At 51.6% G+C, this 25,017-nt stretch overlaps 9 protein-coding genes across 9 annotated transcripts; 6 read left to right on the plus strand and 3 right to left on the minus strand.

Moving 5' to 3' along the window:
• Window positions 1-8: 8 nt before the first annotated feature.
• Window positions 9-2,515, plus strand: JCM6883_005200 (MFS transporter; the record flags this gene model as incomplete). Its single annotated transcript, XM_076630322.1, has 12 exons — window positions 9-389; window positions 468-619; window positions 688-1,039; window positions 1,110-1,299; window positions 1,364-1,401; window positions 1,461-1,503; window positions 1,564-1,639; window positions 1,710-1,908; window positions 1,972-2,037; window positions 2,113-2,189; window positions 2,292-2,406; window positions 2,468-2,515. 12 exons carry the CDS (start codon window positions 9-11, stop codon window positions 2,513-2,515), a joined length of 1,737 nt encoding a protein of 578 aa, XP_076489714.1.
• Window positions 2,516-2,632: 117 nt separating this feature from the next.
• On the minus strand, window positions 2,633-3,971 carry JCM6883_005201 (uncharacterized protein; the record flags this gene model as incomplete). The annotated part of the gene is made up of 7 exons (XM_076630323.1): window positions 2,633-2,746; window positions 2,832-3,029; window positions 3,123-3,249; window positions 3,359-3,368; window positions 3,440-3,484; window positions 3,567-3,851; window positions 3,911-3,971. 7 exons carry the CDS (start codon window positions 3,969-3,971, stop codon window positions 2,633-2,635), a joined length of 840 nt encoding a protein of 279 aa, XP_076489715.1.
• Window positions 3,972-4,100: 129 nt separating this feature from the next.
• JCM6883_005202 (carbon-nitrogen hydrolase family protein) lies at window positions 4,101-5,355 on the plus strand (the record flags this gene model as incomplete). Its single annotated transcript, XM_076630324.1, has 6 exons — window positions 4,101-4,400; window positions 4,459-4,609; window positions 4,682-4,789; window positions 4,857-4,871; window positions 4,936-4,994; window positions 5,140-5,355. The coding sequence occupies 6 exons, from the start codon at window positions 4,101-4,103 to the stop codon at window positions 5,353-5,355; spliced, it is 849 nt and encodes a 282-aa protein (XP_076489716.1).
• Window positions 5,356-5,636: 281 nt separating this feature from the next.
• Window positions 5,637-6,886, plus strand: JCM6883_005203 (carbon-nitrogen hydrolase family protein; the record flags this gene model as incomplete). The annotated part of the gene is made up of 6 exons (XM_076630325.1): window positions 5,637-5,939; window positions 6,056-6,071; window positions 6,136-6,270; window positions 6,348-6,375; window positions 6,438-6,591; window positions 6,656-6,886. The coding sequence occupies 6 exons, from the start codon at window positions 5,637-5,639 to the stop codon at window positions 6,884-6,886; spliced, it is 867 nt and encodes a 288-aa protein (XP_076489717.1).
• Window positions 6,887-6,938: 52 nt separating this feature from the next.
• On the minus strand, window positions 6,939-8,842 carry HGH1 (Hgh1p; the record flags this gene model as incomplete). Its single annotated transcript, XM_076630326.1, has 8 exons — window positions 6,939-7,238; window positions 7,303-7,497; window positions 7,563-7,698; window positions 7,766-7,893; window positions 7,954-8,256; window positions 8,330-8,443; window positions 8,595-8,685; window positions 8,745-8,842. The coding sequence occupies 8 exons, from the start codon at window positions 8,840-8,842 to the stop codon at window positions 6,939-6,941; spliced, it is 1,365 nt and encodes a 454-aa protein (XP_076489718.1).
• Window positions 8,843-8,954: 112 nt separating this feature from the next.
• On the plus strand, window positions 8,955-11,368 carry JCM6883_005205 (uncharacterized protein; the record flags this gene model as incomplete). The annotated part of the gene is made up of 8 exons (XM_076630327.1): window positions 8,955-9,103; window positions 9,234-9,310; window positions 9,401-9,708; window positions 9,779-9,986; window positions 10,055-10,467; window positions 10,534-10,662; window positions 10,726-11,282; window positions 11,353-11,368. 8 exons carry the CDS (start codon window positions 8,955-8,957, stop codon window positions 11,366-11,368), a joined length of 1,857 nt encoding a protein of 618 aa, XP_076489719.1.
• Window positions 11,369-11,650: 282 nt separating this feature from the next.
• On the plus strand, window positions 11,651-13,842 carry JCM6883_005206 (uncharacterized protein; the record flags this gene model as incomplete). Its single annotated transcript, XM_076630328.1, has 4 exons — window positions 11,651-12,226; window positions 12,294-12,677; window positions 12,740-13,371; window positions 13,452-13,842. 4 exons carry the CDS (start codon window positions 11,651-11,653, stop codon window positions 13,840-13,842), a joined length of 1,983 nt encoding a protein of 660 aa, XP_076489720.1.
• A 375-nt stretch (window positions 13,843-14,217) lies between these two features.
• JCM6883_005207 (ribosome biogenesis protein NOP53) lies at window positions 14,218-15,689 on the minus strand (the record flags this gene model as incomplete). Its single annotated transcript, XM_076630329.1, has 3 exons — window positions 14,218-14,245; window positions 14,308-15,089; window positions 15,156-15,689. The coding sequence occupies 3 exons, from the start codon at window positions 15,687-15,689 to the stop codon at window positions 14,218-14,220; spliced, it is 1,344 nt and encodes a 447-aa protein (XP_076489721.1).
• A 261-nt stretch (window positions 15,690-15,950) lies between these two features.
• Window positions 15,951-24,968, plus strand: GCN1 (Gcn1p; the record flags this gene model as incomplete). Its single annotated transcript, XM_076630330.1, has 21 exons — window positions 15,951-16,086; window positions 16,151-16,608; window positions 16,675-16,839; window positions 16,908-16,976; window positions 17,035-18,056; window positions 18,123-18,279; window positions 18,342-18,650; window positions 18,723-18,906; window positions 18,968-19,332; window positions 19,400-19,721; window positions 19,788-20,156; window positions 20,215-20,552; window positions 20,633-21,502; window positions 21,571-21,714; window positions 21,779-22,428; window positions 22,493-22,788; window positions 22,847-22,896; window positions 22,962-23,336; window positions 23,399-23,996; window positions 24,059-24,193; window positions 24,253-24,968. 21 exons carry the CDS (start codon window positions 15,951-15,953, stop codon window positions 24,966-24,968), a joined length of 7,728 nt encoding a protein of 2,575 aa, XP_076489722.1.
• Window positions 24,969-25,017: the final 49 nt, after the last annotated feature.

Below are 25,017 nucleotides of genomic sequence, written 5' to 3' on the forward strand. Positions count from 1 at the left end.
CCGTAGAGATGGTCTCCACCCTTCATTCTTCCTCTCCTTCCCCTTCCCTATCCGCATCTTCTCCTCACTCCCCTCCCGACCTCGAAGCACAACCTCGGCATCCACATCATCACGAACGAACATATCCTGAAGCGGAACTATCGAATTCAGCGGTAGTATGGGACGAAGGATTGAGGGAATGGAGAAGTCACGATGAAGCGGAGAGGGATTCAGATGTAACAACCGTTGGAGGAGGCGGGGGAGGACCACGCGCAGCGACGGAAACAACGACACCTGGAGAGAAGGGAGTACCGGGAGAGGTTGTAGGCGAGAAGGGAGCTCAGTCAGCCGACTCGAAAGTGATTTGGGTAGAATGGGACGGAGAGGCGGATCCTATGAACCCGTTCAACGTGAGTCTATCCCTGTATCCCACTCGTGTCCCTTATGTAGTTGACTAATCTCTTCGAATCATTCGCTCGTACGCTCAGTGGTCAGACAGGAAGAAATGGACGACTTGTTTGTTGTGTTGCTTCTTCACCTTTCTCGTCGCTTATTGCGGAACGGCATTCGGTCAAGGGTCAGGATCTATGATTAGGGAACTTGGGTGCTCGGAAGAGCTGGCAACTCTCGGTCTTTCCATGTAAGTTCAATCGCTTGAACTCTCAAGCTCATTTCGCATGCTCACCCTCGCTATTCCCGATTGTGCAGCTTCCCCCTCGGTTTCGGACTCGGACCTCTCTTCACAGCACCGCTCTCCGAAGCATACGGTCGCTACCCTCTCTACGTAATCTCTGCCCTCTTCTACCTCATCTTCTTCATCCCGATCGCCTACGGCCAAAACATCGCAACCGTCATCATCTGTCGGTTCATTCAAGGAGTTGCCGCCTCGACCGGTTCGACTCTCGTAGGAGGAACGGTTGCGGATCTTTTCGATTCTCATAACCGAGGATTAGGGATGGCGGTTTTCAGTATTAGCGCTTTCTTGGGAACGGGTTTGGGACCTGCAGTGAGTGGATATATCGAGCTCAAGAAAGGATGGAGGTGGATCGAATGGGTTCAGGTTCGTCAATTCTTTTCTCTCCTTTTCCTTCAGCAGGGCGCTCAGCTCATGCTTCTCGTTCTTTCAATAGATGATGTTTGCTGGCCTACTCGCGGTCGGTATCATCTTCTTTACGCGGGAAACTCGCGGGAGTGTCATCCTGTCGAGGAGAGCGAAGAAATTACGAAAAGAAACAGGAAGCGATCTTTACCAGTGTCGAAGTGACGCTGAGAGAGCCAGTCTCGCCGTATTGCTCAAAGTCTCGATGACGAGGCCGCTTTGTGAGCTGTTTGTCTCGTCAGTCTTCATCGCTGTAGCAACTAACAACATTCAAATCGCTCACAGACTTACTCGGTACCGAATCGATCGTTTTCTTCTTCTCGGTGAGTGTCTTTCTCTGCTGCAAACTCGACTGTGGCTCATCCTCTGAACGTCTTCTCAGCTTTGGGCCGGGTTCTCTTGGGGCTGCCTGTACCTCCTCGTCGGTTAGTCGCGGTTCCTCCTTTTTCGCAATATTTTCGCTCACCATCAATCCGTTTCCACAGAGGCGATCCCTTTGATCTTCAGCAATCAATACTCTTTCAACATCGGAGAAGTCGGATTAGTATTCTACTCGGTCATGTAAGTCTACCCTTCAGTCTCAGCTGCTCCCTCGAATCGGACTCTGATCAGTTTGTCGAATCTCTCATAGTGTCGCGACATTCGCAGGGTTCCTCACAACCTACTTCCTACAGGAGAAACTGTATCAGAAGAACGTCGCACGTCGAGGACCTGAAGCTCGCCTATACGCTTCATTGATCGGAGGTCTCGTCTTCCCCGCTGGAGCGTTCATTCTCGCCTTCTCTCAAGGACGAGGTCATTGGTTCGGACCAGTTGTTGGCGTGTTCCTCGTGAGTCCATCCGAATCTGTCGTTGTCGATTATCGACTGACACTGAGTGTGCCTTCGGTTTAGATCTTCTACGGTGTTTACACGATCTACCTAGCCGTGTTCACATACCTTGCGGATTGCTATACAATCGTGAGTGAACGCTTCGCTGTAACGCAGTCGACGAATCGACGGTAGACTGACGTTTAGCGTATCGTTCGTTGACAGTATGCCTCGTCGGCTCTTTCCGGTCAATCGCTTTGTCGTAACCTCGCGGCATTCTCTTTCCCGCTCTTCACTCGACAGTACGTTCTCTCTCTCTCGCTTCTCGTCAACGATTTGAGCTGACAAGCCCCAACTCTCCTCCTCCTCGTCCCCTCCTCTCCGGATCACTTGCGCTGCTACAGAATGTATAAAGGTCTCGGATATCAATGGGCGAGTTTCCTCGCGGGAATGCTAGCATTAGCACTCTCGATGACGCCTTTCGTACTCATGAAATTCGGTCCGAGTATTCGAGCAAAGGTGAGCGCTAACTCTCCCCTTCTCTCGATGTAACGGACGCTGATGGTTTCTTCACTAACAGAGCAAGTTCGCGAAAGAACTCGCACGGATGCAAGCTGCAAAAGCTTGAACAACTCCCTTAGAATTCAATTCATAGACTTATTCTCATTCGCATCATTCATTCGGTTGTACACAGCACCTTAATCCATCAACTGTTGTATGTAAGACGAACCACCTATTTAACTGCTTAGATTCGCGCCATACGAGATCCACCGTAGAGAGCTCCTCCGTCGCTGTGAATCACGTTTCCGGTGATATGAGCTCCGGCTCTCGAGACGAGGAACAGCAACAATCCAGCAATCTATCGGGCGATTGAGTGCGATGGTCAGTATATCGTCTCAAGCCGGAGAAAGGGGAATTCAGTAGTTCGAAAATTCGCGACTTACATCTTCAGGAGTGCCAGTTCGCCCCATGGGCTGGTTCTCGAGGATGCTCTCTTCGTCCTTGGCGAACCCTCTCGCCGTCATGTTCGTCTTGTACACTCCCGGAGCGATCGCGGAACAAGTAATGTTTCGAGGTGCGAGCGTAATCGCGAGTGACTTGGTTAGGTGGTTCGCGGCGGCTTTCGATGCGTTGTAGCTCCACTGAACATTAATGGTAAGATGTGAGCGCTTAATCGAAAAGAATCGAGGCAGGGAGACCAAGAGAAAGAGGAGGGACAGAACGCGAAAACTCACGAGTCCATGTCCCGGTTCTGCGAGCTTGCTTCCGTCTGCAACGGGAGAGATACCAGCGATAGAAGTGATGTTGACAACTCTTCCAGGGTCCAAGTTTGTCGAATCCTTCGCCAAGAGCTCGACGAGTCTAGAAAGGGTGAGTTGAAAGAACAGGAGGAAAGCGGGCGCGGTTTGCGTGAGCGTGCGTGCAGCCCAGACGGGCTCGACTAGCGACAGGAGAGGAAGTCGAGACTCACCCAGCGGTAACTATGGAAAGGCCGGGGAAAGCTGGACGAGCTTGGTTGCGAAAGCGGGAAAAAGGAAAACTCGGAGCTTACCATAGTACACTGATTTGACGTTAGTGGCGATGACCCGGTCCCATCCTGAAAGCTTCCACAGTAGTCAGTGACATTCTGTGTCTCGGAAAATCGACCGGGCTGAGGAAACCTGAGGAAAAGAACTGACCTGATTTCTCCGGGAAATCCGTGAACTGAGCTCCCCATGTAGTTCCCGAGTTGTTCACGAGTACATGTAGCTTATCAGTCCGACGTTTAACCTCGGCACATAGCTTGTCGACCCCCTCTTTCGAGCCCAAATCTGCAACGATGTATTCGCACGATCCAGGTCCTTCTTTCGTGAGCCTCTCCGCGACGGCCTTCAGCGCGGCCTCCTTCCTCGATGCGATGTAAACTTTTGCACCGTTCTTTACGAGTCCAGTCGCCATTATCTCTCCTAGACCGCTTCCTCCGCCTGTTACAAACAGAGTCAGCTTTCAAGCGAGCGGGAGAGTTGGCTCGAATCCAACGCACCGGTTACGAGACAGACCTTGCCCTGTACGCTGAAAAGGTTTGACGATTGTAGTTGTGCCATTGCGTTGATGTCGAGTAAGGAGGAGGGGAAGAGGAGAGAGAATTCTTCGGCTCAATTTGCGCACCGACTTCCGAAGCTCTCTTCTCCCGCCCCACTTCACTCTATCCGACCGAATCGCTCGACATCGCTATGCTCGCGGCTGTAGGACAACTGTGCTCGACTTCGAACGTAGCGAGGAACACCAAGATCGCCTGCGACCTTATCTCGAGAGCTTCGAAGGCCAACGCCTCGCTCCTCTTCCTTCCCGAAGCTACCGACTTTATCGCACCACGGGATCGAGTCAAGGAATTGTCACAGTCTTTGGACCAGCCGGGAGGGTTCGTAGAGACGCTTCGGAAGCAGGCGAGAGATAGTCGAATCTGGGTCAACGTTGGAGTTCACGAGAAGGGCCCAGAAGCTGAGAACGGGAGATGCTACAACACGAATCTGGTATGCTCTGCAACATTTGTGAGCAGGAGGCGTGACTGACTGAGCGCTGATTCCTCAGTTGATCGATGATCAAGGCGAAGTTGTCGAACGATATCGCAAGCTGCACCTGTTCGATGTTGCGATTACAGGAGGAACTCATATCATGGAGTCAAACACCACGATCAAAGGGGACAGAATCGTTGATCCGGTGGCGACACCCATAGGAAAACGTTCGTCGATAAGTTTTCCTTTCTCCAGCTTTGTGCTCTTCCCTTACACAGACGTATCTGGTCGACTTGCAGTCGGCCTTACTACTTGCTTCGATATACGCTTCCCCGAGTTGTCGCTAAGCTTACGGCGACGCGGCGCCGAGCTCTTGTGCTATCCCTCCGCTTTCACTGTCAAAACGGGTTCGTTTCGTTCGCCTTTCTGTTGATGGAATTCCTGAGTCCATAGCTTACTCTTCATATATGCTAGGCAAAGCTCACTGGGGTCAGTGGATCTCGAGCTCTAACGAAGCCGTCGTTCAGGAGGCTGAATCTTCGCTTTCTCGCAGAAACTCTCCTTCGCGCTCGGGCAATCGAGACACAATGTTACGTCTTTGCGGCTGCTCAGGTACGTTTCATCTAGTCTCTCTCGACGATTTGCAGGCTGATCTCGTTGACGGATGATCTGGTCTCTCCGTTCTTTGTCATTCTCCTTTCTTCTAAATTTCGATTCGCCTCAAACCTCGCTCCTATTCCGCTGTTACCCTGGACAGGCCGGAGAACATAGTCCAGGAAGAGCAAGCTACGGTCACTCGCTTATCATCGGCCCATTTGGCGAGATTCTCGCGTCTATCGACAATGACTCGGATTCGGGCAGCGACGAAGGAAGGCTGATCACAGCTGAAATCGACCTGCCTGCACTCGAACAGATTCGTAAGGAGATTCCACTCTGGGATCAAAGGAGGAACGACCTATATCCGTGCTTGTGAACGAAAAAATGTGTAACTTACGAAACAGTATGTTTCGTTTACATTCGCGATTTCTCATCTCTGCTTACTATACTTGCACTTGCCAAGCTCGCTTTTGCACGACGATCTTCCAGTTTTTTTTTTCGCATCGGACCAGAAAAATGACGCCGACCTGCCCTCTCTCCCGCGAATCGTGACGCTCGCATAGCGAAAGAATCGAAAAAAACCTTACAAACTCGAGGAGAGAGAGAGTAGAGCGACGGTTCTTCTCCCTAACCACACCACTTTCAAGACTTACAAGAATGACTTCAAAAACTTACGTCGCCGTTGGACAACTTTGTTCGACTGAGGACCCTGCTCATAACGCTCTTCTCGCATGCTCGATCATTCGACGCGCGGCTGCATTATCAGCAAAGCTCGTAATGCTACCTGAAGGATGTGACTTCATCGCGACACCGGAGGAGATTCGTGAAAAATCAAAACCCATCGAAGAACACGACTTTTTGAACAAAGTACGAAAACAAGCGAAGGAGAGCAAATGCTGGGTAGCGGTCGGTATTCACGAGGCGAGTGACGAGAAGGATCGAGTGTACAATACGAACGTTGTGAGTAGACTCTACGGAAACACGTCTTTTTGAGCACAGATCGAAAACTGATCTATTCCTTTTTTCTCCTTTCTCCTGCTGCCCTCCGTCGCCCTTCCCTCGATTCTCCCGAGTAGCTCATCGACGATCAAGGTAAGAGCTAACTCATTCATTCAATCGCGGAGGCTCTCTCGCTGACGCAGAGCTCCGTAACTAGGCAACATCGCTTCGAAATACGAAAAGATCCACCTTCTCGACGTTGATGTGCAAGGAGGAGACTCGACAAAAGAGTCAGAACTCATCAAGGCGGGAGAGCGGTTAGCGGACCCTGTTCAAACTCCGGCTGGAAAACGTTCGTTCGCATCTCTCTCTCTCTCTTTTCCTTCTGACTCGGTTTCTGAACTGTTTTGACAATACTTTTCTCTATAGTTGGTCTTCTGATTTGCTACGATCTTCGGTACGTTCGGCGACTGCGCGACCCACTGTCTCAAGACTAATCTCTTGATTGCTTTCAACCAGATTCCCTGAAGCTGCACGTGCTCTTCGCAAGAAAGGAGCTTCCTTGATCGGATACAACTCAGCATGGACACAGAGAACCGGTCCCCCGCATTGGGAAGTATTGCTACGGGCTCGAGCGATCGAGAACCAAGCCTTCGTCCTCGCTTCGAACCAAGTGACTCTTTTTTGAAGTCTTCAGGTGATCAAAGCGCGTTTGACTGACGATTTTCCCTCCGTAGGTCGGTACTCATCCTTCTGGTCGACAATCTTACGGTCACGCGATGATCATCTCACCATGGGGAGATGTGCTCGCTCAATGTGCCGATCGACCGCCAGCAGACCCGAAAGAGCAGAAAGAAGATGATGGGGATTTCTGCATGACGGCGATTGACCCGGAATGGGCCGAGGAGCTTCGCGAGTCTATGCCTCTCTTCGATCAAAGGAGAACAGACATCTACGGCGACATCTAGATCCTAAAAGTTGCACCGAAAAGTAGATAGAATGAATGATGTTTTCCCATTTTTATACCTCTAATAGCATCTCTTCTTCATCCTCTTCCGGTTGCATCTGCGACAGAGGCAGATTGTCCGTCCTGATCCAGTCTCTCTCCTTCTCTTGCTCGACGACTGATCCGTCCGCTCCGATAAAAGTTGTCGAACTTGTTGGCGCGATGTTCTCTTCGTCTCCTTCGAGAGGCTTCGAGGTGTTTGTTGAAGGATCGAACGAGGGGAATGCGGGAGTTGGTGCAAGTTCTTCGATTGCTGTATCGTCGCCTTCGTCTCGCATCAAGAGGTTGACGAGTCGTACCATTGGTTCCGTGACCTGATGAAACGTCGACGACAGTGTTCAGCGACTGCAATCGACTCCTGAAATAGTCGAAACTCACCTTTGGATCTTTTTCTGCCAAATGCGCAACCTTGATCACTTGATAAACTCCTCTCGCTCTCATCGCTTCCCGGTTCACTCGACTTGTCGCCAACAACACGAGGGTCTCGACGAGGATCGCTCGAATCGTTGCGTCTGGTTCTCGCTCTTTCTCCGGTGGAAGGAGTTGTAGTTCTTGTGGTAGCTCATCCAGAATCTGGTAGGACGATCTCTCTGTTAGACTGAAGTTGACTGTGCGACGAGAGAGGGCGAAGAACTCACATCGAGATCGAATTCTTCGTTACCGCACAGAGGAAGAAGGATCTGAACGAGGAGATCGATGCAACCTTCTTCAGGCGGAGCGTCGTTCTTCGCAGCGACTAATCTCGTGTGTCCAGACTTCTCGAATGCGGCGTTCCTACCAGGCGCAGCAATCGACGTCAGAATCTACTGCACGAGCTCGAGCTGACGAGAGGAGGACGCACTTGATTGTGGATGCGACACCTCCGCGACGGATTGGTGAGGGGTGTTCGGTGAAGGAGATGAGTTTCGATAGAGGAGGTTCGACGGATGAATCGGGAGCGGCGAGAAGGAAAGCTCGACCTTGAGGGAACTGGATATGACGAGTTCCGTCAACAATTCACTCATACAATGTATGAGCTTAATGACTCACGAGCGAAATGTTGGCAAATACCGAAGCAAGGAAGTCGTAATTCGCATTTGGGTTATACTTCTTTCCCTCACCCTTCAAATGCACTTCCAACAACAAATCCAACGCCAAGATCTCATCCTCGACTGCCGGTGACTTCCTCGCCACCTTTTCGACGTGTTCATCGCCTTTTGAGCTTCCGGCGGAAGGGGAAGGAGCGACGGAGAAGGGAACTCGAAGGTTGAGGATTTGGAGAGAGACGGTATCGAGTTTCGACATGTTGGAGAGTAGCATGCAGGCGAGATCGGATAGGAGCGCTTTCTCGTCCTGGAAACGAATTAGAAAGCGTGAGTTTCGATCTCCCGAACGAGGCTTGTTGCGAAAGAAAACCAAAACTTACGACAATCATTCGTACGAGACCGGTAATGAACCCAGGGATCTTCGCTAGTCTTTGGACGACAACGAGTGAACTCGTAAGATTGATCAGAGACGAGAGGGCGTCGTGGGCGATAATCTGGAGGTAGGATGAAACAAAAATCCAAAATTGTTAGCATTCCTCCACAGCCATCGTCTTTATCCTGCCTACTCTCCGCCCTCAGGTCATCCTCTATAGAACTATCTTCCCCCTGAGCAGCTCGAGAACTCAGACAGAGGAGGTTACTCACTTCTTGGTCAGCGCACATTGCAGCGATTTGTTCAATGTGGTGCTCTCGAGTGAAGAGCATTCGTTCCGGAGCATTCTGAACGGTATAGGGTCTGTATCGACGACTTGCGAGTCAGTCAAGAGCTGTTAACGATGTAGAAAGAGGCCCTACAAAAGGTTGGCTAATGCAATCCTGCGAACTGGAGCTTGAGGATCCGAAAGGAACTGGAAGAGCTCCAGGAGCTGCATGACAGTCTGTTGTTGAGCCATGTCGTCGTATCTAGCTCGAAGGTCTATGAGAAAGAGCGGAGAAGAAGTTCATCGTAAAAAGTTTCTGAGGTTGTTCTCCTCCTTCTCCACTCGTTTCGAGATCAACGAAACCATGTCTGAACAACAACCTATCGCCTTATTATCCGTCTATGACAAGGCCGGTCTCCTTCCCTTCGCTCAAGGACTCGCGGAACAAGGTGTGAAATTACTCGGAAGTGGTGGAACCGCGAAAGCGATCCGCAATGCTGGAATGGACATTGGGTGAGTGCACACTCCTTCTATGGGATCGCACACAGCGGAGGAAGGGCAGGAGAAGGACTAGCTCGAGAGGATGAACTCGATTCGTATTCAGCCGCTATCAGCGAGCTAACGCCTGATCTGGCTGGTGTAGAGATGTTTCTGATATCACTGGAGCTCCCGAGATGCTCGGAGGACGAGTAAAGACTCTTCACCCTGCTGTTCACGGAGGTCAGTTCTCTCTCTTCTTTTCTCTGTTTCTCCCGGCACCGCCTCATCTATCGAGTTGTTGACTCACTTATCTTGCGAAACCACTTCCAGGTATCCTCGCTCGGAACATCCCTTCTGATCAATCCGACCTCCTCGCACAAAAGATCGCTCCCATCTCGGTCGTCGTTTGCAACTTGTACCCTTTTAACGAAACGATCGCCCGTATCCCTCCTCCTTCGATCCCTGAAGCCGTCGAGGAAGTCGACATTGGAGGTGTAACTCTCCTTCGTGCTGCCGCGAAGAACCACGATCGAGTTGTCATCCTTTCCGACCCCAAGGATTACGAGGAATTCCTCGCGCAATGGAAGGCTGGAAAGGGTCAAGTTACCGACGAGTTCCGTCAACGTATGGCAGTCAAGGTGAGAAAGCGATGGCGATATAAGATCCAAGACCGTCATTGGTACTGATGACTTCGAGGCTTTCTCTCAGGCGTTCTCTCACACTGCCGCCTACGATACTTCCATTTCAAACTACTTCCGTCGTCAATACGTCTCGGCCGATGCTATCTCTGCTGCCCCTGCCGAGCAAAAAGCCGACTTGACTGAACGTGCTCAACAACTCACTCTCCGATACGGTGCGAACCCTCATCAAAAACCCGCTCAAGCTTACGTTACCGAGGGCAAACTTCCCTTCTCCGGTCAGTCTTGGCGCGATGACATCGATTCTGTGGTCGTTCCAACGTTCTGACAGAGCTATTTCAAACAGTTCTCTCCGGATCTCCTGGCTACATCAACCTCCTCGACGCCCTCAACTCGTACGCTCTCGTCCACGAACTCTCCCGTGCCTTCTCCCCCGCGAAGGCCGCCGCCGCTTCGTTCAAGCACGTTTCCCCCGCCGGATGCGCCGTCGAATCATCCCTCTCCCCTGAAGAAATCAAAGTGTTCGATGTCGACGGACTCGGTTCCCTTTCCCCTATCGCGAGTGCGTACGCCCGTGCTCGTGGTGCCGACCGTATGTCCTCCTTTGGAGACTTTATCGCGCTTTCGCACACTTGCGATGTCGCGACGGCCAAGATTATTTCGAGGGAAGTTTCCGATGGAATCATCGCTCCTGGATTCGAACCTGAGGCACTTGATATCCTTCGTAAGAAGAAGGGTGGGAAATACTGCGTTCTTCAAGTGAGTTCAGGAGAAATCGTCAGCTTGGAATTGAAAGCTAATTGTCGTTTCTCCATACACCCACAGATGGATCCCTCTTACATTCCCTCCCTCACGGAGACTCGTCAAGTTTACGGCGTATCGCTCGAACAACGACGAAACGATGCCAAGATTGAAGCTTCGACTTTCTCCAACATTGTCTCGAAGAACAAAGACGTGAGTTCGAGCATCGTGATCAGTCGTTGATGACAACGAGCTAACGGGTGGGCGAAGTTACAGCTCTCTCCTTCCGCTTTGACCGACTTGATCGTCGCCACCACCGCGCTCAAATACACTCAATCAAACTCTGTCTGTTACGCTTACAACGGAGGAACGATCGGAATTGGAGCCGGTCAACAATCCCGAATCCACTGCACTCGTCTCGCGGGATCGAAAGCCGATGCCTGGTGGCTCCGCCACCACCCTCGAGTCCTCGCGTTCAACTGGCGAAAGGGGATCAAACGTGCCGATCGAGCGAACGGTACCGACGTTTTCGTCACCGGTGAAATTTTCGAAGCCGATCCTCAAGGTTCGGAACGTAAAGAATGGGAATCTTTGTTCGAACAAGGTCAAGTACCTGAACCGTTCTCGGCGGAGGAGAAACGGGATTGGTTCAAACAATTAGCTGGAAAAGTTTCGTTGTCGAGTGATGCGTTCTTCCCTTTCCCCGATAACGTTTGGAGGGCTGTGAGGAGTGGGGTTGGACATATCGCGGCTCCTTCGGGATCGGTCATGGATCAGAAGGTTATTGAGACGGCGGATGAATCGAACGCGGTTTACGTTTTCACGGATCTTCGGTAAGTTGGCTTCACTCTCTCTCTCGTTCCTCGAGCTTCGAGCTGATGTTAGAACCTTGTCATTGAATAGACTCTTCACTCACTAAACATCAAGCGTTGAACTCGTGTATCTTTCTTTCTCAAGCCCTTTCTTGTCCTCAAGTCTTTGTCCCTCCGGTAGTTCTTCAACAGACTGTTCCCCTAAAATCTATTGAAAATATACGTAAACATGTTGCACAAACTACGCTGTCTCTGTCTCTGGTCGCATCGCGAGAAATCGACATTTCGACGAGTGACTGCGATCGTTCCATGGATTTCACAAGCTTTCCCTCCTCACATTCTCATCGAACATTCAATTCACGACGCTCGCTCAACTCTCTCTCGGCGCTATGGAAGCTAGTCAACCCGATTCAGCTAGCCCCGTAGTCGCCCTCCCTCCTCCTTCGATGAATCATGATCACGTTCAACCCCCTCCTCCTCCGGAAGAACCTTCATCAATTACTCCGACCACCCTCGATTCTGGCAAAGACGAGATCATGACGGATGATATGAGATTAGCAGTGTCTGCTTTAGGGTTGTTACGGAGTGAAGGAGCGGCCGCTTCATCAGGAGGAGGAGGAGGAGGGGGAAACTGGTCGGCACCTCAATCTATCGCTTCGAACGCAGGTGGACCAAATCCGGAAGCATGGGGTACTGCGAGTAGTACGAGTACGTTCCGATCAGATACGGGGATTAGTGGGACTGGGACTTCTGGAACTTCCTCGCCTTTGACGACTACTTCGATCGCTCCTTCTGAAGGAGGGGGAGGTGGGGACTATTTCAAAAGAGGACAGCTACAGGGAGAGGAGGAGGAAGGAGAGGGAGAAGGAGATGCCAAGTTTATTGAACGAGTCGCACAATTTCCGCTCGTGAGCGGTGGGATTGAATGGTATGAAAGGAGTAAAGCAAACTCTAGAGTAGTCAACGTGAGTCCAACCACTTCTACAATCCCCTCGAGACGCATGGTTGACGATTGCAAGTGAGTGGGCGCAGTTCGGAGCGGGTTTAGTCGAATCTTCAATTTCGGCAGTTTCTCGACCCATCACGAACAACCTACAACTCGGACCTCTCGACGATTTCGCTTGTCGACAACTTGATCGAATCGGCGGCGCAGGGAACCGTTCGCCTTCGAGAAGAGACGGAGAGAATTTGACAGAAGAACAAAGAGACAACACTCCTCCTTCTTCTTCTTCTCACGTCAGACCAGCCAACGAAGACGAGTCACCAACGAGGGAAGGGTCCCCGGGGAATCAAGTCGCAGTACAACAAGGTCAGAGATCGAGGTGGCAGACTGTTTTGCTCGAAGCCGGAGGATTGGGAGCCGCAGTGAGCGAGGAAAGTCTGAAGAGTCTCAGGTATTGCTTACAATGGCTAGTCGTAAGCGCACTATTCCATTCCTCTTCAGTGGGACTGTACCTGACTTCGAGTCCGACTCGTAGTATGCGACTGCTCACCTCGATCATCAGATCTCCACCCTCCGGGATTTCATCCTCTCTCTTCGCACGCACAATCGCACTCATCCCTCTACCTCTTCCTCCTCCTCTCAATCTCGCGAGCAATCCTCCGCCTCCACGGCCCTCGTCGCGGCGTCAGCATCCGCCCACCTCACGCAAATCAAACACGACGTAGTCGAAACGATTCGAAAAGTCGTCGAAGTCGTTTCGAAGTACGCTGGAGCGGCCTTACCCGAACCAGCGAAGAAATACGTCAAGCAAAGTATCATGGGACTACCGATGAAGTGGACGAGCGCGATTGAAAATAGGGGATCCTCTACTTCTTCGACGACGACGACGAGGAGGGGTTCGAGACAGAGGAGTGAGAGTGAAACGCCTAGGGTTGAACGAATGGGGAATAACTACTTCAACGGAGGATCGTCGTCGACTATCAGGACGAAAGACACTAGTCAGAGTCGAGAAGAAAGGGAGAGGGATGAAGTCGAGGCGGAAACGAGAGCCGCATTGGGACCGACGGAGGAAGCGGCAGATAGGGTATTGACGTTCGCGGTAGAGAGTTTGGATATGTTGAGATCTGTCGCTGGGATCTTTGGGGAAAGCGTCGAGAAAGCTGAAGCGTTAGTCCAAAAAAATCTCTCTTCCTCTGTCTCTCTCGAGAAGTCATAGCTGAGAACGTTTTCGTTCGGGATTTGTCTAGCTGGATCGAACGTTTGAGGATTGTTGGGTTGCAACGTCAACGACAACGACGAGAGCAAGAACAAGAGCAACAGCAACAACAAGAAGGTCAAAACCTTTCCCTCGAACCTCCACCACCTGCTTCTTCCACCTCCTCTTCGGCCACGACTGCGATGAACTGGAACCCGACCACCGACAGTCAGACTACTGCGTCGGGAGGGATGAAACGACGTCGTGGAGCGACTCAAGGTCGTCATGGATCCGTGGCGGATGATTTCGATGAAGCGAATCAAAATCGCGAAAACGGGGATGTAGAAGGCGAAGGAGGGATGACGGATCGAGAAGAAATGATTGCGTCGGCGAGGAGGAAACGTGGTGCGAGGTCGAGGGAGATGAGCGCTCAGTTGTCTTGAGTTTGCAGTCTGAAAAAGGAGATGATGGAGATTCCGTTGAGCGCTGGTTGGGTCGTTGCGATGGTGTTGTGCTGTGCACTTTTGCTGTTAATCTTGTTTCTAGTAGTTCTTCTTCCGATACCTTGATTGTTGTTTTAATTGAGTTACCTCGTCCTCTCCCTCTCTCTTTTACCCTCTTGCTTTTTTACTCCTTTCTGTTACTACTACTACCCTCGAAAAGACCTGGAACGCTTGTCGTCTCTTTCTCTCTCGTACTCGCTCGCTCGTTGCGATGGATGTGGAAATCACGAGGCTGGAATGCAGAGCGTCTGGAGAGATGAATACAACAAAAAAAACGAGAGGATCTACCCTGTAGAAAGCCAACGGAGAACGAGTCTAGCCAGTCCAATTCTTGTACGAGTACCTAGTGACCGACAAGCGAGAGTCAGCGGGGAGAACAATCAGCCAGCAGAGGAACGAGCTCACTTTTCGACCTCCTTCATTTTCGAACCCTTGTCGCGACCTCTTCCACCTCTCTTTCCACCCTTCTTGCTCTCGTTCGCCCTCTCGACCGGTACCTTTCCTCTCCTCATTCCACTCGCGACCCACTCCTTCCACAAATTACCCTCCGGTTGGAGAGTTCTCAAGTTGTCGGCAAGTTCATCCCCAAGTTGGAAGTTGACCGGTGCGTCGGGTACCCTCGAAGGACCCGATCTGAACCTCGTCAACCCTTGTTCGGCCAACCTCGCCTTCCTCATCTTGAGCGCGATCGCTTTCTCCTCGAGTGACAATTTCTCCTCGTCGACAATCTCCTGTTGGACCGATTTAACGTTGTGGACCGCTGCGATTCGTTTCTTCATTTCCCTCCTCAAGGCCAACTGTCGAGCTTCTTCCGCTACCCTCAACTTCGAATTCCTCTGTTGTCGAGTTTTCCTTTTCGGTAACTTCTTCTTCAATTTGTCCGCATCTCCATCCTCTCCTCCCGCTACCTCCTCAGCGTTGTCTTCCTCTCCCGATCCGACCTCCTCTTCATAAGCTTGCCAAACTTCTTTTCCTCTCTGATTCACTCTCGCCTCATCCATCAAATCTTTCACGTCCTGTCCACGTTCTTCTCGAGCTTCTTCCGTCGTGTAACGGTCGAGTGCCGAAGAGAGGAGAGCTTGATGATGTTCGTGAGAAGGGTTGTAGGAGGTTCCGGGGTGAGGAATCGAGATGGAACGGTGAGAGTTTCCTTCGAGCATTTGATGGGAATGAAGCGTTGCAGGAGCCTGAGAACGTCGTGCTCGAGGATTAGCGAATGTCTCTTCGTCGATGAGTCAGGAAGGAGAACGTACTTTGGGTACAGGTTTGTTCTTGTTATCATGAATTGCCAAAAACTCTTTCATCGCCGTATCTTCCTCTTCTGAAGGTTTCTCCTTCTCCTTCCAAGCGTCATAACCTCCCGCAGCTTTCACCGCATCCGATAAAGCTTGTTGATTCGTTTCTCCTTTGATCCCCCATAGTCCTTCTCCTTGTCCATCCCTCCCTGCGAGTTTTTTCAATTTCTCTTTAGTCTTCCTATCGATGTTGCCCAATTTCACTTTATTCTTCTTCGCTTGTGCTTCTAAACTAGGGACGACTCGAGAGGAGAGAGCGGGGACATCGGAACGTTGAGCGAGGATTAGGTCGGATCGTAAAGGTTTGTGAATCGATTGACCTTTACGGAGACGCGCTTGCGCGGGTTGTTGGTTTGCTAGTAGGGTACGTCGGACAGATGAACTACCTTGAGTATCGATCTCGAATAGAGGTTTGGAGGCTTCGACGGCTTGTTGAAGTTTTTTGCTCGAAGGTGCAGATTTCTTCGAGTTGGCTCGGGAGGCTTTCGGCATGATGAGGGAGCTGACTCGTCGTCTATTCGTGCTGGTGAACGAACGAGGATATAGAGGTAGAGAAGAGAGAGAGACAGAGGATCTCGAGAAAGTTTCTCTGACAGTTTCTTGATCACCAACTTCTACACCACCGTGGCTTCTAAACGACTCACTCAGAGAACTCTAGACCGGTTACAAACCAGAACTCCTCTACCGGACGCTCCATCACTAGATCGTTGGGCTCGACAGATTCAACCAGTCGATTCGATAGAAGACTTGGAGATGGCGGCCGCAGATTCACTCAGGGAGGACGATTGGGATGCGTTCGTGCAACGAGCGAGGGGAGATCTGTTGGGAGGTAAACTCAACCCGAGGTTAGAGACGCTCAATGGGGAATTGTTGCAAATCGTCAAGAAACGTGAGTTCCCAACTCTCCTCTCATAGCTTACGATGAGCTGAACTGACACCTGATGATGATACAGCTACACTCGAACCATCAAGAGTTCAGGATGTAGTTCGACTATTGATCGCGACGGTACCTCGTTACGTCGACGCTTCTTCTCGAACTGCCGTACTCTCTGTACTCTCCGCCTTACTCGCTCGAGATCACTCAAGCACAACAGAAGGAGAATCATCCTCAACGACGACGATGACGAACGGTAAAGGGCCGGCGATCACGAACGTCTTGATCAAATGGTTGGAAAGTGAAGTTTCGAAAACTGAGAAAAGTGGTCAAACCGCTACCCGCTTCTCTCTACTCAATTGGGCCGCGACGATCTACAGTTCAGTACCGACAGAAGATCCAGCCGAAGATGCACAGTGGCTTTCGCTACTCAACTCTTTCTCGACTCTCGTTTATGTCCTTCTCGATCCAGCGGCGAAAATCAAGAATTCATTGAGGAATTCAGTACTCGTCATCTCTCGTCGAGCTATCAGAAGTGTGAGTCTTGATCGTCAATTCATCTTTCGCCAAAGGCGTCTGCTGATTTTGTCCTACGGCTCACAGCGTCACGCTTCGATTCCTCGATTGGTTCAAACTCTCGCGTCTGCGAAAGCCGATCCGACATATCGACACGCTCCTTTGATCGGGATCGCGATGGACGTTGCGGCTCATTTGAAGGATGGAAAGGGAGAGAAGGTAGCAGGGAAACCTTACATTGAGGAATTAAAGGTCAGGCGAAATCCGCTGAGAACTATTCCCAAGTCTTTGTGTGCTGAGTTTTTTTCGTCTGTCTACAGTCAAAGGTGACCGAGTATTACCTCAACAACGTCGTGACATCGAAGACTACCCCTCCTCCTCACGTTCTCGTAAGTTTGATCGAAAAATTCTTCCGCGAGGTCCAACCTGACTGTCATTCGCTCGCAGGACGCTCTCTCTCCGTTCTTCAGATCAACTCTCACCCTCGACGAAGTCACCTCGACTTTCATTCCCGCTCTCGAGAAAGCTATCAACCGAGTCTCTGAACCCGGACTCGCAGTGCTCTCCTCCTTCATCTCTTCCCTCGACTCTCCAATCGCTTCCGACCCTACAGTCCGATCAAAACTCGCATCTTCAATTGTTTCTCAAGCGAAATCTGCATCGGCCTCGACCCGAACCTCGTCGATCCGACTCTTCACCCTCCTCTTCTCCGCCGGTGAAGAATCCGATCTCCTCTCCGTCGCCGAACAAATCTTTACCCCTCTCAAAACTGGTAAAACGACTTCCCCAGATCACCGCACGACTCTCTACACGATGCTCTCGCTCCTCCCCGCCTCTCCGAAACTTTCCCTCGAATCAACTTCGATCACTCTCACGGCTCTACCAAAAGAATCGAATGAACAAACCGTCGCGGCGATGTCTTCCGCCCTCTCGAGACATATCTATGCTGTACTCCTCTCGAACACGCCAATCCCGGGACCTCAGGTCGCAGCTCTCGTGAAAGGAATGGCAGATACTAAACCGAACCTTCGTCGAATCCACAACCAAACCGTCGGAAACATTTTCTGGTCCCTCCCTTCTGTCTCAACCGACGAACAACCCATCCCGACAGACGCGATGGTTTCTTTCGCCGAAGGAGTTCTCCCAGGACTCGAAGGAGCTCTCAAAACGATCACTGCGAACACCCTAAACTCTCCCGCAGGTCCTCTCGAAGGTTACATCGCCGTCGCAATCCTCAAAGGTCGCTTACAAAACTATCTCCCGAAATCGAAGAAACTGAACGATTCGATTCAATCGAATCAGACTTTACAACAATTAGGGACTACGAACGGCGCGAAACCGAACTTCCTCCTACTCGATAAACTGTATAGGAAGATTGGGACGAAGGAGGAAGGGGTTTGGTTTGTGAATGCGTTGGAGAGCTTCTTTGAAGTTTTGGAATCGAGGATCGCGAAGGATGAAACGGTTCGGTGAGTCTTCCAAGTCATACTTCAGTTAGTGACTGCTCTTAACTGATTTAGATTGCGAGGTCACAGAGCGTCTTTTGCGAACGCCCTCGTCTTCCTCGCGGTCGAAGGACCGACTTTCAATGTTCGAAAAGCGGCTCTCGCTTTCGTTCATGAGGCGAATCAAAGGTCGCCTCAACTTCTTCACCTCGCTATGCGTGACGCTATCCGCTCATGGCTCGTTCAAGTGTGTCACACTCCTTGTCGTGTGACCAGACGAGATACTGACTCTTTCGACTCTGATTACAGGGCGAGAAAGCCAAAACTCCCGCGAAACCTCTCGCCGAAGACGCCTCTGAACCGATCGACCACGCCCCTCGACTCCGTCCTCTCCTCATGACTCTCGTCTCGTTCTCCGACTCGATTCCACGCGAAACTACCGAAGAACTCGTTTCTCACCTCCTCGTCGTCGCTCATCACCCGAGATTGTCATCCGTCGAAGCGAGTTTCTGGATCGAGATGCTCCTTCACGCGAACGTACAACCGGATCAACTCATCGCGAGCAGGTTGAACGAACTACTCGAACTTATTTGGCTCGACGCTTCACTTACGCCTTCGGTGAGTCATTCGCTCGCTCATTCAGCTCTCTCTTATCGATTAACTGAATTACATGATATGAGTGACTCACAGAGCCAACCTTTCGCGACTGCTGCTTACCATGCCGCGACGACTCTTGCGCTCGTTCGACCGGATCAAGTCGTTCCGGCTTTGTTCTCGCAAATCGAGGATGATCTTCTACCCGCTCATCTCGAGTTCATTGGAGCTCAAGAATTTGGGATCTGGGGTACTCCCGAAGGAACGACTTTCGTTGATGGTCAGTCCTCTCGTTTTCTAGTCACTTTCAAGCGACTGAGAGATTTTCGTGGACATGACAGTTCTCGCGACTTCGAAAACTCCCTCGACTCCAACTGGCAAGGCCAACTCGAAAGAGCATCAAATCGCGATGTGGGAAGCCGAGTTACGCGACTCTCTCGCTCGAAAGAAACCCGTCGCGGCTCAACTCTCGAAACAAGATCGATTAGCGTTCGAGAAGCAACTGACGAAAGAATCGGAAGTTCGCTCGCAAGTCGCCGCGGCACTCGGGAGGTTGAAGAGAGGGTTCGAACTGTCGTTGTGTTTGATCAACTCGAAGACGGAATTGATTAGGGAGTATTTGGCGAGATTGGTCAATCACGTTTTGACGGTCATTACGATGCAACCTGCGACGCTCGTCTCGGTTGAAGCTTTCAGTACTTACCTCGTCAGTTGTCCTACCTCTCTCCGTCGTTAACTCTCGTCAGTAAAAGCTGACAATCTCGCAAAACTAGGCTCTCGCCAACGTCTGTTCTGAACGACTCGGAGTCTTCAAAGTCGCTCTCGGTGTCTCCGTCCTCCGAGGAGTCGACGCTCAAGTCGTCCCTGAAAACTTCCGAGCCGAACCCTTACCCTCCCTCGTCTCTCGAGTTCTCTACCAACTTCGGTACCTCGCCGAATCTTCAGCTTTCGACGCGGGAACCTACGCCTACGCTGCACCTCTCATCAGCAAGATCTTGAGGTCTGGAGGAATCGGATTGGAGTCGTCGGAAACGGAGGCAGCTCTCGAACAACTTTCGCTCGCGCTTGATTTCCTTTCTTTCCACGCTCGTCAATGTGAGTCCTCATCCAATTCATTATCTAGACTCCTTGCAGTGATTAACGTTCTCACGTGACTACCAGGCTCCGACACTGCATTCCCTCGACTCCTCATGATCGGTGATCTCTTCGCCGCGCTTGTTGGATACCCTTCCCTAAGTCGAACCGCTTCGACCGCAATCGGCGATCTCGGAGAATTGATCAAGGACAACGCTACGTCGGAAGAAATCGCCGCTCTCCTTGACGGTGCCCTAACGGAGGAAGCGTTCGTTCGTCTCGCGGCTCTTCAAGCTCTTCAACCTCTCGATCTTACCGAACTCGAATTCCCCGCGAATCTTTGGGTTCTCGCGCACGATATCGACGAACGTAATCGAGAACTCGCGTTCACTGTTTGGGCTGAGAACGGTTTGAGCGTTCCGGAGAACTTCTTGCCTTTCCTTCTTCCTTTACTCAGTGAGTTTGCCCCTTCCTTGTACTCACAGTCAGCCGCTGACTTCGATACTCCTCACAGGTCATTCTTCGGCTGCTGTTCGACAATCTACGGCTGCCGCCATCGCCGAAGGAGTCGATCATCACCCGGAACATGTCGCCGATGCTCTCATGCAACTCGTTGCTGAATACCAAGACAAGGCAAAGGAGCTCTTACCTCAATACGACAAGTTCGGTATGCTCATCGAAGAGTCGCTCAACGCCGAAGATCCTTGGAAATCTCGCAAAGCTCTCGCGATGACTCTTCGACTCATGTCCCCGATCTTCTCCCCTGTTGAGGTCAAGACTTTCTTCGACTTGCTCATCAATGGAGAAGCACTTGGAGATCGCAGTCAATCTGTCAGGTCTGAAATGCTCGAGGTCAGTTGTCATTTTCTCAATCTTCCTCGCACGATCGCTTGAGAGAAGCTGACGGCTGAATCTGGTTTGTTTTGATCTAGGCCGCAATGACTGTCATCGACCTTCACGGAAAGGAGAACCTCCAAGATCTCATCGTTCTTTTTGAGGAATTCCTTGGGCGACCTAGTTCGGGAGATCAAGTTCAAGACTACATCACCGAAGCTCTCGTCATTCTCTTCGGTAGTCTCGCTCGTCACTTGGATCCGAAAGATGCTCGAGTCAAGACGGTCATCGGTCGACTTATCGAAGCCCTCAAAACTCCCTCGGAAGTCGTTCAAGCGGCCGTCTGCGACTGTCTTCCTCCTCTCATCAAGGTTGTTCCGGACGACGTTCCCGATCTCGCCGACCAACTCCTTAACGATCTTTTCGATGCCCCGAAGTACGCAGAGAGGAGAGGAGCCGCTTACGGACTCGCTGGACTCGTCGCAGGTCGAGGATTGTCGGCGATTCAAGAATTCGGACTCATGGGCCGACTTCAAGACAATGCAGAGGACAAGAAGGCGATGCAAGCACGTCAAGGAGCCGTCTTTGGTTACGAAATCCTCTCGACCGTTCTCGGTCGTCTTTTCGAACCCTACATCACCGAAATCCTCCCTCTCCTCCTCAACTGTTTCGGCGACTCTTCGACCGACGTTCGAGAAGCGACTCAAGATGCCGCGAAAGCGATCATGAGTAAATTGAGTGGTCACGCCGTCAAATTGATCCTTCCGACTCTCCTTTCCGGTCTCGACGACAAACAATGGCGAGCGAAGAAGGGAGCGATCGAGCTCATGGGAGCGATGGCCTACCTCGCTCCCCGTCAACTCTCGGTCTCTCTCCCTACGATCCTTCCCCGTCTCACCGAAGTCATTACCGATACTCACAAGCAAGTTCGAGAGGCCGCCAACACTTCCTTGAAACGATTCGGTGAAGTGAGTCTTCCTCTTCTGTTTGCTCTCCCACGCGGTTACAGCTGCTCATCACTCTCGTGCTCCGACAGGTCGTCAGCAACCCCGAGATCAAGGAGATGACTCCCGTTCTCCTCGAAGCCCTCGTGGATCCGGCCCGCAAGACTTCGAAAGCTCTCGATGCCCTCCTCGCTACTACGTTTGCTCACTTCATCGACGCCTCCTCACTTGCCCTCGTGAGTAGTTTCGAGTTGATTCTGTCGCTACAAGATAAGCTGACTGAAACATCTCATTGCTCAGCTCATTCCTATTCTCGACCGTGGTCTCCGGGAACGATCAGCCGACATCAAACGAAAGTCAGCAGCGATCATCGGCAACTTTGCGACTCTCACCGAAGCAAAGGACCTCGTTCCTTACCTCTCTCAACTGGTCCCTCTCGTTCGCGAAGTCCTCGTCGACCCGGTTCCCGAAGCTCGGACGACCGCCGCGAAATCGCTCGGAGGACTCGTCGAACGTCTCGGAGAGGACAACTTCCCCGACCTCATCGATACCCTCATGGGGATGCTCAAGGTTCCTTCAAGCGGAGTCGATCAACAGGGTGCAGCTCAAGGTGTTTCCGAAATTCTCGCTGGTCTCGGTACCGATCGACTCGAAGACCTCCTACCGACTATCCTCGCCAACACGAGCAGTCCAAGGACCTACGTTCGAGAGGGACACATTTCCCTCCTCGTCTTCCTTCCCGTCACGTTCGGAGATCGTTTCTCTCCTTACCTCGGTCGCATCATTCAACCCGTTCTCTCTGGTTTGGCCGACGACTCCGACTTTGTTCGTGAAGCTTCGATGCGAGCTGGTCGAATGATCGTCGCGAACCACAGTTCGAAAGCTATCGAACTCTTGTTGCCCGAACTCGAACGAGGACTCTTCGACGAAGCTTGGCGAATTCGTCAATCGTATGTTCTATCTCTCTCCTCCATGACACTTATTCTGTGCTGACAACCTTGCTGCACTCTTTAGTTCGGTTACTCTTATCGGAGATCTATTGTTCCGAATCTCTGGAATCAGTGGCAAGATCAGCGAAGAGGAGGAAGAGGCAGAAGACGAAGAAAAGGAAGATGTCGCTCCTGGAATGGACGCCGCGAAGAAAGCGCTCATCGAAGGACTCGGGAAAGAACGTCGCGACCGTGTTCTCGCCGCGATCTACATCGTTCGTCAAGACGCAGTCGGAATCGTTCGTCACGCTGCCGTCGGTGTTTGGAAAGCACTCGTTTCCAACACCCCTCGAACCGCTCGCGAGATTCTCCCCGTTCTCAGTAAGTTCTCTTCTATCTTTCGCCTGACCGATTAAGCTGACTTTGCCTTTCTTCGCAGTGCAAACCCTCGTTCGCATTCTCGCCAGTCCTGGACTCGATCAACGAGAGGTGAGCTATCCTTTCATCTTCCTGGTCCTGCCTGCACTTACTTACTCTCTCTGCGTCCGTTTCAGACCGCCGCTCGTTGTCTCGCCGATACCTGCAGACGACTTGGAGAAGCCGTTCTCGGAGAAGTTATCGCCAACTTGCAACGAGCTATGGACTCGCCCGATCGCCGTCAACGAGAAGGAGTCTGTCTCGCCCTCACTGAACTCATGGCCAACTCTTCGAAATCTTCGCTCGAGGCTCACGAAAGTGCAGTCATCGCCGCTGTTCGATCCGCCCTCGTCGACAGCGATCCTCACGTTCGATCGGCTGCTGCACAAGCTTTCGACATCGCTCAACAAGTCATCGGACCTCGCTCGATCGACGAGACTATTCCGACTCTCCTCGACGCCCTTCAGACTCCTGGTGACAAGGCCGATGCCGCTCTCGAAGCTCTTCGCGAGGTAAGTCATCTACTCTGGCTCATCTTCTGCAGGAGACTGACTCGAAATGGAACTCTTGACAGGTCATGCAAGTTCGAGCCGAGAAGATCTTCCCCGTTCTCATTCCCCGACTTATCGCGAAACCCATCACGGCCTTCAACGCTCGCGCTCTCGCCGCGCTCGTCCGTGTCGCAGGATCCGCTCTCGGTCGACGACTCACTCATATCGTCGACGCCCTTCAAAACGCTCTCGAGACGGAAGAAGACGAAGAGACTCTCACCGATCTCAACGAAGCTCTCACAGCAGTCCTCGCCTCGGTGGACGACCACGAATCCGGTCTCGGTTCTCTACAAATGCACATGCTCAGTCTTTGCAAGAACGAGTCGCCGACGAAACGAATCACCGGTTGCAGTCTCTTTGCTCGATTCTGTCAAGCGACCGAAGCCGACTTCTCCGACTACACCGTCGACTTCATTCGACAACTCGTCTCGCTCTTCGACGATCGAACGCCAGATGTCGTCTCGGCGGCCTGGAGTGCCCTCGACGCGCTCGTCAAGAAGATCGACAAGGAAGACATGGAACCTCTCGTCGTTCCTCTCCGGCGAACGATCGAGAACGTCGGTACTCCTGGTGTTCCCGTCGATGGATTCTCTCGACCAAACGGTCTCAAACCCATTCTACGTGAGTCTCCTAAACGTTCTCACACGTTTGAGTCCTGTCTGATCGTCAATTTCTCCTCGCAGCTATCCTCTTGCAAGGACTTCTCGCTGGAACTGCTGAACAACGAGAACAAGCTGCTTACGGTCTTGGGGATCTCGTCGAGCGAAGTTCACCGGAATCGTTCAAACCTTACTGCATTCAAACCGTTGGACCTCTCAGTAAGCTCATCTCTCCCGCGTCTATCACGTATAGCTACTGACAAACTCTGTTCTTCTAGTTCGTGTTATCGGAGACCGTTTCCCTGCTCCCGTCAAATCCGCGATTCTCTCGACTCTCACGATCCTCCTCACCCGCGTCCCTCAATTCGTCAAACCCTTCTTCCCCCAACTCCAACGAACTTTCGTCAAATGTCTCGTCGATCCTTCCTCCCTCTCCGTGCGCAACCGAGGTGCGACCGCCTTGGGAGCTCTCATGGTTCACCAAGCACGAGTCGATCCCCTCGTTACCGAACTCGTCAATCTCGCTAGCACAGAAGAAGGAGAAGTCCGTGATTCGACCGTCAATGGACTCGCGAAAGTCGTCTATTCTGGAGGAAAGAACTTGTCGGAATCGAGCGTCTCTTCGATCGTCGATCTCATTTCGGAGGCGTTCGCGGAAACTCCCAAGGAGTCTTACTCGACTGCAATCGCACGAACAACCGCAGCTCTCGCTTATCACGATTCTGAATCCCTCTCGTTCATCCTCACTTCGTTCGTCTTATCGAATCAAGGACTTCCTCCGACCCAACTCTCGACGATCACGATTCGTGAATTGATCGAGACGGCGCCTCAAGTGTTGTACGATCTCGACAAGGACGCGACCGTCGACCTCTTACTCAAATTGTCAGCAGGAGGAGGAAATCCAGCGTTGGCGAGACCGGCGAGGGAAGCGAAAGAGTTGTTGAAGGAACGGGAACCTTGGAGAGACGATGATTCGATCATGAGCAGATTGTAGAGCAGTACAGTAGTAGTAGTATTAGAGCGTGTAGAAGTTTCTTTCAATC

The sequence above is a fragment of the Sporobolomyces salmoneus genome (genome assembly GCF_050403485.1).
Source record: "Sporobolomyces salmoneus JCM6883 DNA, S_salmoneus_JCM6883_v1_ctg9, whole genome shotgun sequence".
Lineage (NCBI taxonomy): Eukaryota > Fungi > Basidiomycota > Microbotryomycetes > Sporidiobolales > Sporidiobolaceae > Sporobolomyces > Sporobolomyces salmoneus.